Source organism: Liolophura sinensis, chromosome 13 (assembly GCF_032854445.1).
Source record: "Liolophura sinensis isolate JHLJ2023 chromosome 13, CUHK_Ljap_v2, whole genome shotgun sequence".
Lineage (NCBI taxonomy): Eukaryota > Metazoa > Mollusca > Polyplacophora > Chitonida > Chitonidae > Liolophura > Liolophura sinensis.
This window is the reverse complement of record NC_088307.1, coordinates 26,189,399-26,207,423: the sequence shown is the minus strand read 5'-3', so window position 1 is coordinate 26,207,423 and position 18,025 is coordinate 26,189,399. Positions and strand designations below refer to the sequence as shown.

The 18,025-nt window shown below is 39.1% G+C and overlaps 1 protein-coding gene across 1 annotated transcript in view; it reads right to left on the bottom strand.

Moving 5' to 3' along the window:
• Positions 1-12,612, bottom strand: part of LOC135481021 (A disintegrin and metalloproteinase with thrombospondin motifs 6-like) — a 51,022-nt gene extending 38,410 nt beyond the window's left edge. Inside the window, exons 1-5 of the mRNA XM_064760952.1 lie at positions 12,547-12,612; positions 10,546-10,609; positions 1,720-1,857; positions 1,357-1,493; positions 140-278 (exon numbers count right to left, since the gene is read on the bottom strand). Of these exons, the coding sequence (XP_064617022.1) occupies positions 140-278; positions 1,357-1,493; positions 1,720-1,857; positions 10,546-10,609; positions 12,547-12,612 (544 nt within the window). The remainder of the gene's footprint in view (positions 1-139; positions 279-1,356; positions 1,494-1,719; positions 1,858-10,545; positions 10,610-12,546) is intronic.
• Positions 12,613-18,025: the final 5,413 nt, after the last annotated feature.

Genomic DNA, 18,025 nt, shown 5'->3' with positions numbered 1-18,025 from the left:
TTTTCAACCTGATGTAAGGTTTCACAAAATGCACATACACACATTAAACATTCAAATATCTGTCCCTTTTCGAGTAGGTATGGAGTGATGATAGGCGAGCAGGAAAAGGAAACTGGAAGAAAATTCATGTGGCAATTACCTCCCATTCGTGGAGTCCTCGTCACATTTTTTCTGTACGCAATGTGAGAGTAATCAACTCCGCGACGAATACGTGACCGATGCTCTGTTTTGATTGGTTGAATGTACAACTCGTGATTTTCCGTGATGATGACTCCGTTCTGAAATAGTGACAAGTCACGTCAACATTAAGTACGTTCATGTAAACATCAAAAAATACGAACAGAACTGGTTTATTTAACATACTTAACGTCACACTAAAGAAATTTTCACTTATACTATGACTATCAGCTGTATGGGTGGTGGAAACCAGGGTGTCCGGGTAAAACCACTGATCTTCGGCAAGTCACTGATTAACATTCCTACATGCGCAGTACAGATAAGCCCACCGTATTAGTGGAAAACAAGTGTCAGTCAACGAACATTAGACTACTCAAACTGTTCCACGAGCTGCGTCGGCTGCTTACTGTCACCAAGGCTCAGGGAACAATGACAAAGGAGGAATGTGTAATTCCCTGTCCAAGGCCGGGTGGGTTAACACGTCGTGTTTCCTGTCGTTTGAAAGGCAACCATCTTAGGCACTTAAACCACGACCATCTTTCCATTATCAGAATGGCCAAGAAACCTAAATTCGTTATGTCTACAAGTTGAACCCGTATTACCCATGCAAGAGAATACGCCATTGCGCGGGAAATTGTACCTCATGCGAGGGAAATATATACAGAACATTTTATGGCAGGCTTATGAGCATGCACAAACAGTTGACACTTTCAGTTTTTTAAAAGAGACGAAAACATAAAAATTATACAAATATCAGATGAGAGAGTCAGACGAAAATGTATTTGGAAACACATCTTTCATATTTTTTTCGATTTTTTCTTCTTTCAGAAGAAAAAAGAATTTGAAAATCTTTTTGTATGGTGGGTATTTGGCGTAATAATGTAATAAATGAGGATGTAACACATGTTAAAATATATAATATATACCAAAAAGGCCGTCCCAAATACCCATCATAATAAAATTATTTCATATGTCTCTTTGTCCTTCTCATACTTCTCATACATTATCAACTGAACGTCTATAATCTGAAAATTTTATATTTTTTCCACCTTGAACGTAGAATGTTACTAATACAATGACGACGGGTTTTTTTAGGAAGAGTAAACTGAAGTTCGACTGTCACCATCGCTTAATTTAGGAACACGATGAGCAAAACAAATCCATGTCTACCGAACTTACCAAGCCCATACACGTGCTGACGGCGGCTCTGGACTGATTGTGGGCGATGGACTTGCCAAAGTAGTAACAGTTGTCTCCATCTACTGTACAGGGCTCTACGAGCTGCGTTCCGTTTGTAGTATGGTACACCAGACAGCCTAGAAAAAGTATACGGAAAAATCTCTCAGCAGGTATCAACCAGATACATATATGTAGGGCTGCATGTATTTACTTAATAGTTTGATTCTTGTTTAACCCATAAATCAGCAGTTATTCAACTGTGTAAATTGTCAGCCACATTTCCAGGAATTCGCGATGTTATATCATGGATGCATTTGAATTATACACAGGACATTTACAACGGGCTTAATGACATACGCTTACTTGTTGGTAGCAAATCAGGATTACGCTGTAATATCAGATCGTACTCCTCCCCAAGGGCTGTCACGTGATATTCCAAAGTGTTTCTCCGAGATCTTTTCTTGGCCGTGAGAACTGGTGACACGAGATCGTATTCCGGTACTGCAAGAACAATAGTTCGGAGAATTGTACATTTACGCCTCGGTCAAGGAAGCCCACTCTTTAGTCAACAAAATCTCCCCTTATTACAAATGGCCTTACTTTGTTTGAATAGTTAAGAAACGTGTATGCTGGTCATCAGTAACATTAAAAGCCTTATTCATTGAATGGTTAATTGATTGTTTGTTTTTTACCCCTCAACAGATACAAACTGCTAGACCTCTGCAGTGTATGTACATGTATGGAAATGTATGTACATGTATGGAAATGTATGTACATGTATGGAATGTATGTACATGTATGAAACCATGGAAGCATTCACCGAATGTACCTTAAATTATTCCAAGCCACAACGTGAGTATGACACCTTTGGTTCCAACAAACCAAACCAAACTGCAATGTTTTAAAATCATTTTACTTGATTGGAAAACATTCAATCTAGTATATCGAACTATTTTCCACAACAGTGTTTCATTTATGAGATATGCTTTTCATATTAATTTATTCTCCTTCTTCATTGAAAAAGGTCTGGTTGGGGTATACTTTCTGTCATTACATGTTCCGCAGCGTTGACGTTTTGGGTATAAAAGTTTATTTTATTTATTTATTTGATTGGTGTTTTACGCCGTACTCAAGAATATTTCACTTATACGACGGCGGCCAGCATTATGGTGGGTGGAAGCCGGGCACAGCCCGGGGGAAACCCACGACCATCCGCAGGTTGCTGGCAGACCTTCCCACCTACTATAAAAGTTTGTAGGTTGAAAGCCATATGTGCAAAATTCTTGCTAGAGGAGTATATTATGATCTCGATTTTTCCTCGTGTGGTGTTTTGACTGTAAAGTATTAAAACTTATTTTGCAGGATGGTTGTCACATGCAAAACGGTCGCTCCAGGGTATGAATGAAGTCTAGTTTTCATTCTACCTATCCAGCACGACTGAGTGCTTTAACTAAATTTATACTGCATGTTAATCATATCAGACTTTGGAAATCAGCTCGTTCAACGTTCAATCAAATGGTATAAACATTTGAGACATCACATTTTCACATGTACCTGACACTAGATAAGCCTGTCATCAAACATGAAGGCAAACACACTTAACGTATGTCATGCTGTATCATTCACAGATAACAGTTATGTTTGCGTGTCACTTAATCTGTGTCAACACACACGATGTACGCTGCGATAGAAGGCATAGCTAAACAACCCTCTTGATGTTACAGGCTGTATACAAATTGTCCTATAGACAAGCTGCCACAAACGTGCATAGGACTGTTTCTACACTGGCCATCCGCTGGACCTTACTCCATACATATTCTGCACCGCCGATCCTGACTGTAAATGAACAACAGAAAGTATGTTTATTTACTTATGGGTTGAAAATAACTTATCGATATAAATATTCTAAAAAAATTGTCTTACAGATCTAAATCATTTTATATGAGGGACTGCTGGTTCTTCCAGATGGCAGTTGTGCTTTAAGCGCTGGAAAACTGGTCCTGTTGATACACGCTGCTACGTGTTATATTTCCATATATGGAAGTTCTGCCGAGAGAAACACATTGCCCCTGTGTAAACCTAACCAAGGATATGAATCGTGAACACTTTCACACTCAGACACAAAAGGTCACAGGCCGATTCCACAAATCCATTGCTGACTTTTACATTTTTTACAATTAAGTCAAAAACTGTGAACCCTATTTGTTGCAATGCTTAGTTTTTGGTACTATAACCTGAAATTTGGAAACATTCGAAATGTTCATTTATTTATGTGGTTTTTGTTATTTTTATGTTGTTTTGCTATAATTTTAATTCGTACACCCGAAGATGGGCTCTAAAATTGTTTTTCAAATATAAACTGAAGTCAGAGTTCTGATATTGCATTCCTGCATGAATAGAGATGGAATATGTGGAATATGTATTCCTGAGATCTGGTCACTTTTGCATTATTTATTTATTTATTTATTTATTTATTTGATTGGTGTTTTACGCCGTACTCAAGAATATTTCACTTATACGACGGCGGCCAGCATTATGGTGGAAGGAAACCGGGCAGAGCCCGGGGGAAACCCACGACCATGCGCAGGTTGATGGAAGACCTTCCCACGTACGGCCGGAGAGGAAGCCAGCATGAGCTGGACTTGAAGTCACAGCGACCGCATTGTTGAAAGACTCCTGGGTCATTACGCTGTCCTAGAGCGCTAACCGACTGAGCCACGGAGGCCCACTTTTGCATTAAAGGAGAAGAAAACTTAAAAAATTATACTATAAGCTGAAAAGAGCACATTTTTTTTCTTTCTGATGGTGCCTACTGCATAAGTTTGCGATTTTTCTCCGCCATACACGTAAAGCCAAAAAACAGCAAAGCTGGCATAAATAGGTCCTCAATCTCTAACACCCTGTAATCTATGCTGGGGGTGTATTGCCTCTCAGTCAATGAGAGTGGTTAAAACTACCGGCTTGTTCGTGTAAACTCGGAACCTACTTCCAACATTCCGGTTTCTCGATGGTCAAGCGGAAAACGAACTGTATTGATCGCTACCTGCTAGGGAGAAGAGTTCTACCGGAAATGTACGAACTGCACTTCGGCGGTTTCCGACGGCAATTCTCCTCCTAACACAGAAGGGCTAGGGCTAGTTCTTGGGCAAAATGGAGTCGCCCACAGCGGATGTTGGCGCTAACTTTATTTATAATTTATCAACTTGAGGTACATATTAGAATTTTAATGGCAGGAACCTGCGAGGAAATGCATACACTTTTCAATGGTGTTTGGTTGATATTTAAATTTTCCTCTCCTTAGCATGAGTTGGGCATCAACTCGCAGCGACCACCTTGGTGAGAGGCTCCCGTGCCATTGCGCCGTGCTGGCGTGCTTACCCCCTTAGCCACGACTTAATGTGTTTGTATATCAAATGTGATGACAATACAGCATTTTGAACAATTCTAGAGCAGTGAAGTCGAATATAACATCACTGTATATATTTTACCTATTTGCGTAAGCCATGGCGTTAGTGGAGGCGTATAAATTGTTACTATTTGTATGAACAGTTAGAACAAAACCCTAACTTGGTTAAACTTATAAGCGGCCTTGTTTCACCGGTTACGTGTGAACATTTGCCAACTATTTTGTAGTATTGGTATATTGTGGAATGCGTAGTTGGTAGACGCCATACTAATAGAATCTTGTTCGGCATCACATGGCCCTGTTCATGGAAGTTTGACAATGAAGAGACTCTGATTATGTTTCGATCGGTGCATGTAAACAAGACGATTCTGATTAGCGCAAAGCGGGATTCAACACAACCCTACCAAACTGCTTAGCAACGTTTTTTTTAAGAATGTTGCCACAATGAACGCTTTCTAGTCATCGCTAGACTAAGAACAACAGATAATGCGTTTAATTCGTGTTTTAATCACTAAGTACTTCAGACATAAGCATAACAGTTTAATACAGGCAGATATATAGCGTTGCAAAAGATCTCTGCAGAAGATATGAGATTTTAGTATGAACAAAGCACTATGTATTGTTGAAACTCAACGCTGCCTGTAACTGATATATGTGTCGCTACAACACACTGTCCTAATTGTTAATGTTACCGTGCACATTTAACAATTGTCATTTACCAAAAAAATTAACTTAAATGCACTATTGACAGGACTGAAATCCTTTCCAAGTGGCTAAAAGCTTTATAAGGAGTGAAAAGAAATCAATTGAAATGCTGTCCTTGGTCGCTACAAACTTCCTTTAATGTTGGTAAAATGCCACTTAAATTGAAAGTTCTACAGTATTAGACTTCTGTCCCTATCAATTAATTTTATTTGCTTAAATGTCATTTCAAATGATCGCTTTGCTCAGAACAACGTTTTCGCATACTTTACTGTAGACTTTTATTGTTGTTCAAAAATCATTTGAAATGAACCAAAAATAATGTGTCCTGTAGGAGACCATGGACTTGTCTTTCCCCAATATGGTGTACATATATGTACGTCACATGTGGGAAAAGTTTGTCACTAACTTGCCAAACGTTGGTGGTTTATTCCAGGCTCTCCGGATTCCTCCACCCATAACACTGATGATGATTATGGAAGTAGAAAATACTCGTGTATGGTGTTAAACAACGAAACATATATATGTGTCTATGAATGAAACGGTGTGAGAGATTTCAATATCATCAAACATTATTTAAACTGATTAAGAGTTTAATTAAGGATAGCCCCTTTATCGTTTTATCTAGCTAATGCACGGAATAAAGCTGTGTTATCAAAAGTTTATTACATTATTTGAAGTCATGCATCGCAAAGGAGCCGCTGTGGTGTTACAGAAAAGTAAAGATATTTCACACAGATGTTGATAAAGAGTATTTTAACCTTTTAAACTGCTCCAATTGTAGAACTTAATTTGTTAGATGTCGAACATTCTCTGATGTGACCAAAGTATTAGTAGTAATTTTTTGCAATATTAAAAACCCCTCACCTCACCCACTAACTCCCTACTTTGTCTGCGCATGTCATGTTCGTCATTAAAGGGAAGAACTGACAGCAAAGCACGGCTGCTAAAGTTAAAGCTTCAAAAATGACCATGAACTAGTTTTACCTCAATATGCAATATAATACAAAGTTTGGGTTTTCCCTTACACTGTCACTTGTAAATGTTTTATGCGATCATAATGATATCTACAGATTGATGTACAAAATGTGCGTAGGAACTTACCATCTCTTAATCCTATCCAAACAAAACACACCCGACGGTGTGGCAAATATATCGTTATCTTAGCACTCGAGGGTGTCAGAATTACAAAGTTTATAATAGTTAGACCTCACACGCAAAGTGCTCATCCTGGGTCTAAAGGCACGAAACACAACACGCTTCGTGCGTTAGAGTTGTCATTTATCACAAGCCGTTCGTCAAGAAGAAAGACCGATCTGCCAGGGGTCAGGAAATACATTTTCTTTACCCTGTCAAAGTTTAATGCAATTTAATCGAGTAGTGCAATTTGACGGCCCTTTTCACGCCCTGAAAGCAACATGAAAAAGCTTTGACGCGTGATACTACTTCAATCTTAGTCACCCTGACGTAACTGTTTATGAAAACAAATCTCAGCCCTACATCAACTCAGCTGAAAATCAGAAAAAATCGAGCCAATGATAGAAAGGTATAAAGGCAAATAACCTATTTGAACTGACTACAGACGGGTAATGACAACACAGTTGACATCTCGCCTATAAAACTTTGGACACAGGAGGTACATGAACTGGTTCATTACCGATTTACGGCTCAGTCTTCTCAACCGGCTTATTTGCTTATCTTTTAACGCGGTAGTGATAGTGTGTAGAAAAACTACCGACAAAATATCATTATCATTACAACATTTGACAGACAAAGCTTCGGACAAAGTGTTACCCAGATTTCTCTGTCTCCACCGACTACTTCTATCACTAGAGTTTCCTTCATCCATGAAAACGACAGCCGTCAAATAAGTGAAATGTTCTGACATACGACTTTACTACATGTATGTAACAGCCCCCGCTCCCACCGTTTGTGGGGCTTTAGTGACAAGAAGTCCATGACGCTGTGAGTTCAAGACCAGCTCATGCTGGCTTCCTCTCCGGCCGTACGTGGGAAGGTCTGCCAGCAACCTGCGGATGGTCGTGGGTTTCCGCCGGGCTCTGCCCGGTTTCCACCCACCATAATGCTGGCTGCCGTCGTATAAGTAAAATATTCTTGAGTACGGCGTAAATCACCAATCCAAAAAAAAAAAAAAAAAAAAAAATCCATGACGTTCGTGTGGCCGTTGTGCCCTCTATGACCTTAAAGACTACTTGTCTTCCACCAATATGGTGTACATCTGGTGTACCTATCACATAGGAAAGTTTGTCAGTAACTTTACAAAGGCCGGTGGTTTATATCGGGCATTCCCGCTTTTTCCAATCATAAAACCGACCGCCATGGTATAGCTGAAAAGCACTTTACGATGGGGTTAACGTGAAAGACAGCACCTAACTGATATTTATTTCCACTAAAAGGCTACCATTCAAAGTGTCTTAAAAGGGAATTCAATATCGTTTTTAGATTTTCTTTCAACCCAGTAAAAGTTTAGTGAAACTTCGTCTTGCCACAGCTTCAACATGTCTCCATTATCGAGAGCAATGTGACGTCATGTGTACTCTAGTTTTCTAACCTCGAAGGTATATTCCGCATTATAGTCTAAGCAGTAGCCTATGGCCGATGAAAGTTTTACACTTCGGCGATGAAGGCCCAAATGATAAATATAGTTTACTCGGAAACTGGTCATACTGGAAGGATATTTCTTGCACTCCTTAAGGTTAGATACAACAGGCCTACTATATCATTAACAAGGGGACTCCAGCGACCCTGTTTGAATAGCCAGCTAATACATGGTCGGGGTATTCCTGTTACAGGTCTTAGCCTCTTTAAGGGTTGTGCTGGTGATTTTGACCGCTATTAAATGTTTTCCAAATTACATCAGCACTGTTGTACAACTAGATTCGTGCTCAGTTCTGAAACAATTGGAAATAAATCTAACCACCACTTAGGCTGATCTAGGCATTCAATTGTCGCTGGATGTCATGCTTCAGTTTTGTATCAGTGGCTTCTAAGATGAAAGCAGTGCTGACCTAGTTATCGCGGACGTCAGAGAAAGAACCTCAGCTTGAAAACGGTGTTTCAGGAATTCGCATCTCCATAAACCTCCGGCATTCTTACTGAATTTTGCACTGACTCTATTTGTTATTTAGAAACTGCTGACTAAAACGCTACAATGAACGACAAAAATGTATTTGAATAACTTGAACAGAGTGACTATGTAGACCCAGGCTGTGTTGCTGAGATGAATGTGATATGGGCCGAGCAAGTATGCTATTGCATGGCATAGTATGTGATACCGTCACTGAATATTACACGGCTTGTAAATAAATTGAATTTACATCTGTGGTGGTCCGTAAATGATACAGACCCGTCTCTCAACACTGTGATGTGACCCTTCGGTTAGCTAAATCCTTGTGAACGATCTCAAAATGATGTCTTATGTGGTAGTTCTGTGTTGTCACATGTCACTTTATAGGGTGAATGGGTAAAAGCTACGTCACAGCTTAGGCCGCGCAATCTGATAGCAACGTGTTTGACTGGAAATAATTCTCAAGATGGCTGACTCTACTCATACCTGCTATTTGTGCAGTATTGTCATTTTGTTCTGCATGTTATTCGGCGAAATCTCATTAAAAAAACAAAGTATGATTAGAAAACTGAGTTTAATGCTTTCGATTGAAATATGTTTTAGCCAGGTGCTGTCTTTGCCTTTAAACAACAATCAAACAAGTAATCAATAGCGACGTATTTTTTCACGATTCAAATGGTCGAAATGATGTATTTTTCACTTTATATTAGCAGTGACGACGTCGTAGACACAAGGAGCGCTAAAACTATACAGCTTTTGGGAGAGGTAAAGAGACAGACCAAGATCATATACTGGAAATTTTGCACAAGTTCATAAGCCGTTTAAAATTCGACTGACGGGCCGACCATCCCACTGCCAGAGAGCGGCTCTATATAGAGCCCCGGGTCGCAGCTAAACAGCCCAAATTCGCAGCATCTGTGACATCCTGCAAAGGGTCGACCCCAGCATGAGTTGGATTTTTGCTTGTCATAGCCACTTTATTAGTGAGGGGCTCCTAGGTCAATGCGTGGCGCTGGCATGCTAAATATCTCGGCCACAGGGGCCTTGGGGCAGACAAATAGAATGAGACTTCTAGAGCTTATGGGTTCTACTTAGTTACTTACAAATTCATATGCGTAACTTTTAAGGATAGTACGTTGTAAAACACCAATCAAATAAATAAGTAAATATTTCAAATAACTCACAACATTTTACATTTTCATCCAAACAGCGATTTCTGAGGTAGTCTCTTCACGTCGCTCATTTCCATTTATTTATTTACGTGTATATTTGATTGCCATTTTAAGCCATATTCAAATAGTTGGACTTATGTTACGGTAGCTATTTTTATGGAGGGAGGAAACCAAATCTCCCTGAGAAATCTACGGCCCTAATTCTCGAGGGACTTAAAAAAATCTTCTGATAAAAACCGTAACGGAACCAGCAAGAGCTGTAATGTCCCTGGAAAGATACACATCAGCTGTAATTAGAACAGCTCTTAGAATAAAAACAGGAGCACAGCCTGATATATGCATTAAGCGCAAATTTGCAATAGCTGTACATACACGACATCTCCAAAGACGTTAATGTCGTCTTACACTTAGGCCCAACGTTGAGTCACTGCCAGTTATTGTATGCTAAATCTGATGACAACACAGCATTTTGAGTAATTCTAGGCCAGTGACGTCTAAAAAATTGCAATTAACATCACTGCATTTTTTTACCCAATTCCGCTTAACGTGTAATTTGCTACTATTTATACATGAACAGTTAGAATAAAACCCTACCTGAGGTAAACTGACGAGAGGCCGTATTTCATCGATTACAGGTGACCATTTGATCACACTGTAGTCGCGACCCTGTTTTTTTTCTCTCTGAGATGTACATCTTAATTATATTCCATGTTAAAAGATAGAAACCAACCAACCGACCGACAGACATACACTTAGAATGACTCAGAGAGATCCTTGTAACTGATAATTATTCGAACAACAAACTGGTACATGCAACTTACCATTTTGCAAATTTGGCGTTCCGAAGTAATGAACGAGCTCGGCCTTGGACATTTCCTGGTGAAACTGGAATGGATTGAAACAAAATTGAACTACCTGAAATATCCAAATTAGCAACAGACTGTGCGAGTTTGTGTGTTTGCTGTCTAATGGCGGATGAAGAGTGCTTTACACACTGCCGATTCATGTATTTATGTATGTATGTATGTATTTATTTATTTATTTACTTGTTTTAACCAAAATTTTTCCACAGACAATAGCAAAGACCATGTATATGTAGATTTAGGGTTACCTAACTGAAAATATTATGTGATTATTTGGATATTACACAAATCTATGTAACCGTTTGTCTTCACTGGGAAGCGAAGGAAAAATGAGAGCGTGTTCATGCCTGATGTCTCACAAATGAAGCATATTATATAAAAGTGACATGTCGTTATCCTAAACAACACTGACATATTGCGGTGCAATTATGTCACCTGTCCAATGTACAATCTATGAGTATATTTGGTAACATTTCAGCCCTCATTGCAAACCTTCACGAACCACGTGACATGTTTTGCCCTTATTGCTGGGTAACAAAAACTTTTTGTTGAACCAAATCTTAAATTAATCTTTATGTTTCTACACTTTGCCTGTCGTTAAATTGCTGGCGTGATATGAGTACAAACTATTCAGCCTGGTGTGACTGGCTTGTACATAGACTTAGAAACAATCCCGATCTGAATAGAATACACCAAGAATATGACAATTAGAGGACAAGTCTAGGTAGCTGGTTAACTTTTATCCAGTACACTTTCATTGCACTCACGCGCTACTTGAAAGCACGAGCACAATACATTCAGCCCGGTTTCTTCCCACCATAATGCTGGCCGTGGTCGCCTGAGTGAAATATTCTTGGATACGTGCATTCAGTATAAATGTTAATGTTATCCATTTCTGAAAGAAGGACTGGTTTGCGGTTAATGCACATACAGTGCTACTGTGCAATGTTTTGCTAAGGTGGTATTGACAGCAACAATTCGCTTCATTTACTTACATAAAATATAAATATTTAATGACCATAGAAAGAAAGGTTATTCTTTAATTAAGTAATTCAATAATCAAGATTATGTGCTCGAGACAAGATTACAAACGACGTCTTCTAGCTGGAGATATTTCTTTGGGGCGATTCCTAAACCGGATGTTGTATGTAGGGTGTTATAGGGTGATTCATGAATTAACAAAGTCGCTTAAATAATTTTAAAACTAATGCCTGTATACAAGGCAGACATAGCAGAATTCATTCATGTCTGTACGTACTGGATGTACGTTCTGGCCTAGAACTTTTCACTTATATCACAGATGTAAGACCCATTGGTAGAAGAAACCCGAGTGACCGTAAGAAACCATTCGCCAGATATCTGACAAACGTAATCCTACCGGCGGCGGAAGTAGATGAATTGGAAAATTATGCCGGTATTCCGGTACATGCATTTCGCTATAGGTATACACCATTTCTAAATGTATTAGTACAAGACCCCTTCGTACACTGCCCGCTTCTTATTTCGTTTAACACTCAAAGAGGTTCAAGTTCTGAAACATCATTTTATTCGAATGTTTGTTTTTAACTCAAAACCTCTTAATATACGTGAACCATATATATATATATATATATATATATATATATATATATATATATATATATATATATATATATATATATATATATATATAAGCCTATGAGGTGTGGAGATTAAAGGAAAACGCAAACATTCTGGTGGAATTCAAATAAGGAATAAGAATGAAATTCTCGCTTGAAGTATGACATCCGTGTAAAGTACAATTTTCCCTTTAACTCCGTGTAGCACAGGGTTGAAGCCATCTGCAAAATGCAGTCCGACCAAGCAAATGCTACAGATCCTGAAGTACTACAGCTCAGCACTCTTCAATGATATGCTGTTTCATATGACAGAAGACTGGTTGACAACGTGTAGTGAACAATGATAGAAAACCCCACTCACCGTGTGTCCTTTGTTAAAACCCAAGCACATTGCCGCAATAATCACCAAAGTGAATACCATCTCCATCTCGGTTCCCTGTATAGCAATTGTCTACTCTTCTTTGTCTTTGTCAGCTTTCTTTGTCCCGCATAAATATTCTGTCTATTACCTTGAATACGTCCAGGTGAGATCGTCGCAGACAGGCCCACCTTAGCTCGCGGTCCCCAAACACCTCAGGGCCGGGGTGTATATATAGGTAGTGATAAACTTTAGCTTACGTCACGAAGCACCGGGCGGGGCTGAACACAGATCTTCAAGACCTGCAGAAGCGCAATCGAATATTTTTTAAATTACTGTTTAGGTGTACCGTTATTAGGCCAAACCAAAGCTAACATTGGTTTCTATCTGTACATGAGTTTGGCCCAACTACCTACTTCGCGGAAATACGGGTTTGTCTGTGCGGTGAGGTCGTTTTGCTCATGTGTAAAACAGCATAGTCAGCCTGTATTCTTTGCTTTTACCCTCCGCGTGGTCTTCTCTTCGTTGTGTCAATGGTTAGCACAATTAAACCGTTGGCAATAAAGGTTTGAATACAGACTAAAACCTGACGGTACTGTATCGCCATAGTTATATGTAGTCAGATGTCCAATGTAACACTCTTTAACTGTATTATCAAATGCGTATTTTAATTTAGATGCTAAACCGACAGCAGTTAGTGTTATGAATAGAAGAACATGGATTACCCGCAGAAAACTGTCCCACTGGCATACCATATACATGCTTCCGTTCGATCGTTCTCTATTGCCAATTTAATCATCAGAAAAAAATCCCTAACGACTTTACTCCTCTTATATACACGTTGTAAATACTTTTGCCCGAAGCTGTAAACAGGCAACTGCCCTTTTTGCTTATTCCATAAAATAAACTGTACTCTTTAGCCTGGAATTTGTCACATTGTTATATTCGCGTAGAAAATGTCACAAAGCCGATTTTTGAGAAGTTGCTGACAAATTTTCCCATGTGTGACGTACATATACACGCATCAGATTTGGGGAAGACCAGTGGTTTTCAACGAACGTTAGACTTTGAAAAGAGCCACACGAGCGTCGTTGACAGCTTACTGTCACCAAGGCCTTAAAAGCAGAGACAGCAAGAGAATCTACAAAGTCTGTGTTCACGATAGGATTTGAACCCTCATCTCGTGTGTCCAAGCAATTGAAAGGCAAGCGCCTTCAAACACCCGACCCAGGTCCGCTCCTCCAAAACAAGACCGGCCCAGATAGCACGGTTGGTAGAGCGTACGCTTTGGGAGCGGTAGATCCAGGATCAATCCTTGATCGATTTACACCCAAGACTTCAAAAGAGGAAGTTGTAACTTCCTCGCTTGGCGTTCAGCACCAAGGGGATAGTGACTGGTTGACTTGTATCACTATAATGGCTCGGGCGGGGCAGCTTACTTGCCTTCGGTAAGTCGTCTCAGTGAAGCAGCACTAAATAAAACAGCGGTGGAACAAGGAGGCACATTACACGTACATGCACCCTAATGATTCCTTCGTCGTCATATGGCTGAAAAATTGTTGAGTACGACGTTAACCCCAAGCACTCACTCACTCATTCCAAAACAAGAAGCGAACATTTTTAAATCTTGGCCAATGTAATAGCGTTCAAGGGGATTAATCACAGGTATTGTGTTTAGTGGTTACTGTGAGATCGAACGAATCCAGATGTTTGTTTGCGTCAGGTGACATTTTCCCCAACACTGACAAATCACTAAGCACCACAAAGTCGGATGAGGGCGGGGGATTAGCCGTATTTACTGTGGTACCTCATTCGTTACCAGGATTTCACATGTATGTACCTGAGAGTTTTCTTAAATTAATATCTGATATTGGCACTTTATGAATCGCTGGTGATCTATGGCAGGAATGTATTGCGTCAGGGTGTGGCCGATTAACGACGACGGTTATTTAAAAAACTGACAGTTCGGCCAGTGCAAAATATTACCTTGTGTTTTTTTATGACTGTAATTTTCTCCGATCGTACAGACATTTATTCTCTGATTCAATGAAAAGATTTATTTGCTCATTTCTTGAGAATCTCTGAAGAGATGCTCTCCAGGTTTAATTACAGGGCCAAGGATACGTCCGTATTTCTCAAATATTCCTAAAGAAGTTGTAAAGTGATATCGAACTTAACAAAACGCCGGCAAGCCTGGAGCACCAGATGGAATTTAACTTGATAACCTCGCACATCTTTGCCCGTTCCAGTGTCCCTCTTCGCCACAATAAGGCCGCAATATTTTATTCCTACGTTCATGCAGATGTCCATCGATTATGAAAATGGAAAACCCTCAGCCGTGGAATAAGTTGCAGATATAATAAAGACATCGAAAATACACTTGTCCAGCTTTTGTTTTGTTTTTTTATATTTTATAACACATCCACTATCAAACGTTTTACAATTACATGGTAAGGCTTCGACTTCTTCAAGGTTACAATAAGCAAATGTTTTGTCAGACATAAACTATAATTATGTCAGAGAGGAACGATGCACAATCTACGTGATACTCTCAACACTTCTATCTATAATGTAGCAAACTGAGTGAATGAGTGCTTGGGGTTTAACGTCGTACTTAACAATTTTTTAGTCATATCACGACGAAGGAATCCTTAGAGTGCATGTAGTGTACCTCCTTGTTGCCGAAGGCAAGTAAGATGGCCACAGGCTCCCATTGATTTTCCATGAGCGACAATGTTAACGCTTAGCGCTGTAGCTCAGCCCCAAACATTCCGTAGCCAATAACATTTGGGACATACCTGGCCCAGCCTGTGAGAAAGAAGCCATAAAAATCTTGACATAGGTTGACAGTCAAAATCTGGACCTTTCTATGCCGGCAGCTGGGAGGGGTGCTTAGCAACGCCAAAGCTGTCTCCTTGTCTCCTCTCGCCCAGAATTTCAAACTTTCTTCAGTAAAACTCATATCTACCCAAAGTTTAGATAATTTCCATCATTTTGATATCAAGCATGCACCTGTACACCAAAGATGGCAGGCTGGCAGCAAGAAAATACTTTACACCTTAAAATACACAGAATTACATTCGTCCCTTCCGAAACTACATCTGCTTGCGTTACTATCTCTCACCATACAGATATAGTTTTGTCTTGTTTTTTTTTTTATTTCGCACTTATAATACATCTGCCTTGGTGACTACCTCTCACCATACAGATATAATCATTTCTATCAAGGACAGTGATTTACCCCTAATATATATATATATATATATATATATATATATATATATATATATATATATATATATATATATATATATATATATATATATATATATATATATATCAGGAAGTGACCGGCCGTACGTGGTAAGCAACCTGTGGATGGTCTTGGGTTTTCCCCAGTTTCGTCCCACCATAATGCTGGTCGCCATCATATAAGTGAAATATTCTTCAGTACGGCGTAAAACACCAATCAAATAAATGAATAAATAAACAGGGAGTGACAGCCCTTCGCACCTTCGGCGTAAAACACCAATCAAATAAATGAATAAATAAACAGGGAGTGACAGCCCTTGCAGTAACTGTGTCTACTATAAATTTTGTTGCACCACTTTGATCACTTCCGAAAACATACATTATATATGCGCTCAAAAAATTCATCTGTTAAATTTATCAGAAAGTCTGTTGTCTGAGTGATGTTAAAAAGTGTTCTGCTATTTTTAGACAATATTGTGTCACATTCAACATAATATCCTGTTAGTTTAACAGAATGGTTATGTTGAATGAATAGAATATGTTTGTTATATTTAACAGAATACTCTGCTGCATTAACAGAATGCATTCTAGTATCACTCTGGTAACAGATTTACTTTTAAAGTTAACAGATTAATTTTTTTTGAGTGTATGGTATAAGATACATAGCGAGACAAAGCGGCCATGATATGTCAGAGCAACTGTTCCTTTATTTCACACTTATTTCACTACTTCAAACTCTCACATAAGTATTGCTTCAATCAATTTACATAAATCTGTTTAGCTATACTAAACATGAAACAATGTTCCCCCGGCATCCAAAAAGTTTAAGGACCCATATCTAAGTCGCTGCTATCATCACCACTGAATAAATCAACAGGCTATATATTAAATCTCAGACACTGAAACAGCTGTTATTATTTCTGTATTGGGATTTCAATATGAACTTATGGTAAAGCCATATGGGAAATAATTCCAATGTTTTAACAACACTTTAACTGGAAAGGCCAGTGATATTTATTTAATCTAACTGGTGCTTAAAGAAGAAAGTTCCGCGTCTTCGCCGTCACCCCGATGAGTGCAGAGAAAGGTCGCCCCACCCTAAGTACTTGACAAATATCCAATAAATACTAATTAATCAAAAGCGTGCCCGGTTAAAATTCAATGGCTTACGTCTACACACCCTGCACGTTTGCCGGAAATTCATTGAACATAGTTCAGCAAAACAAATACACGAAGATTCAAGGGGAAAACGGACCTCTATCAATCAAGGTACACTTTGTTATCCCAAATCAATCAGACGCATGTTAAATGGGTTTTTATACCACGTTGAAACAAGATTTACAGATAGTACCTGTTGATAGGTTGTTTAATTCAAGTGCATTTGTGCGGAATTCTTAGCATGTTTTGTACAGGTGCATTTTAATGTAACATTAATGGTGTATTTTCACGCCTGTGGAAATATCAGGAAGTCGTGGAGGTATTTTTCGTTTTCTAAATGGTGCTCAATCCTGGTAAGACAACCACGGTTAATTTACCTGGTCCAGCATGGTTTAGGAATAAAGACAATTTCATTTTGCAGAACTACATGTACGCGTGGTTATTTACTCTGTTAAAGCCCTCTGAGGTTAGACAGCACGCTGCTCAAGGATGAACATTGTCAAGAGAAACAACGGAAGCAACTGATATGTCAGACATATCAACCATAATAGACATTCCAGGTCAATAATTACAATGCCATTTTCTAAATCACCGCCCAACAGAAACAACCAAAAGAATTAAGAAGGCTTACAGAAGAAATAGGTAGAAATCATCTAAAAGAGAAAAAGTCAGTAGCTTTCATTCATATTCGGCGTTTAGGCGTATGCATTTATATATTTATTTAAATTGTTTATTTATTTATTTATTCGTCAGATACCTGATATCTTGACTTAAAGCCGTAGCTGAAGCAGCGAATACTGAATACGTCGATATCGTGTTACGTCATTATGACAACAGACTGACTCCCCAATTCCTTCTCGACTATATCAAGACGGTCCAAAGCTGTGGACTCATTTGTTCTTACCCTAATTACGTCACAACTATCGGTGTACCACAAAACATATATGAAGTATACACGCAACGCAACGTGACAGAAAAAAGCGATGCGTTCTACTGCCATTTGGACCTTCTGTGTAGCTCGTCCTCAAGTCTCCCATTCAAAATGACGTCACCGATTAACGACAGAGTAGGG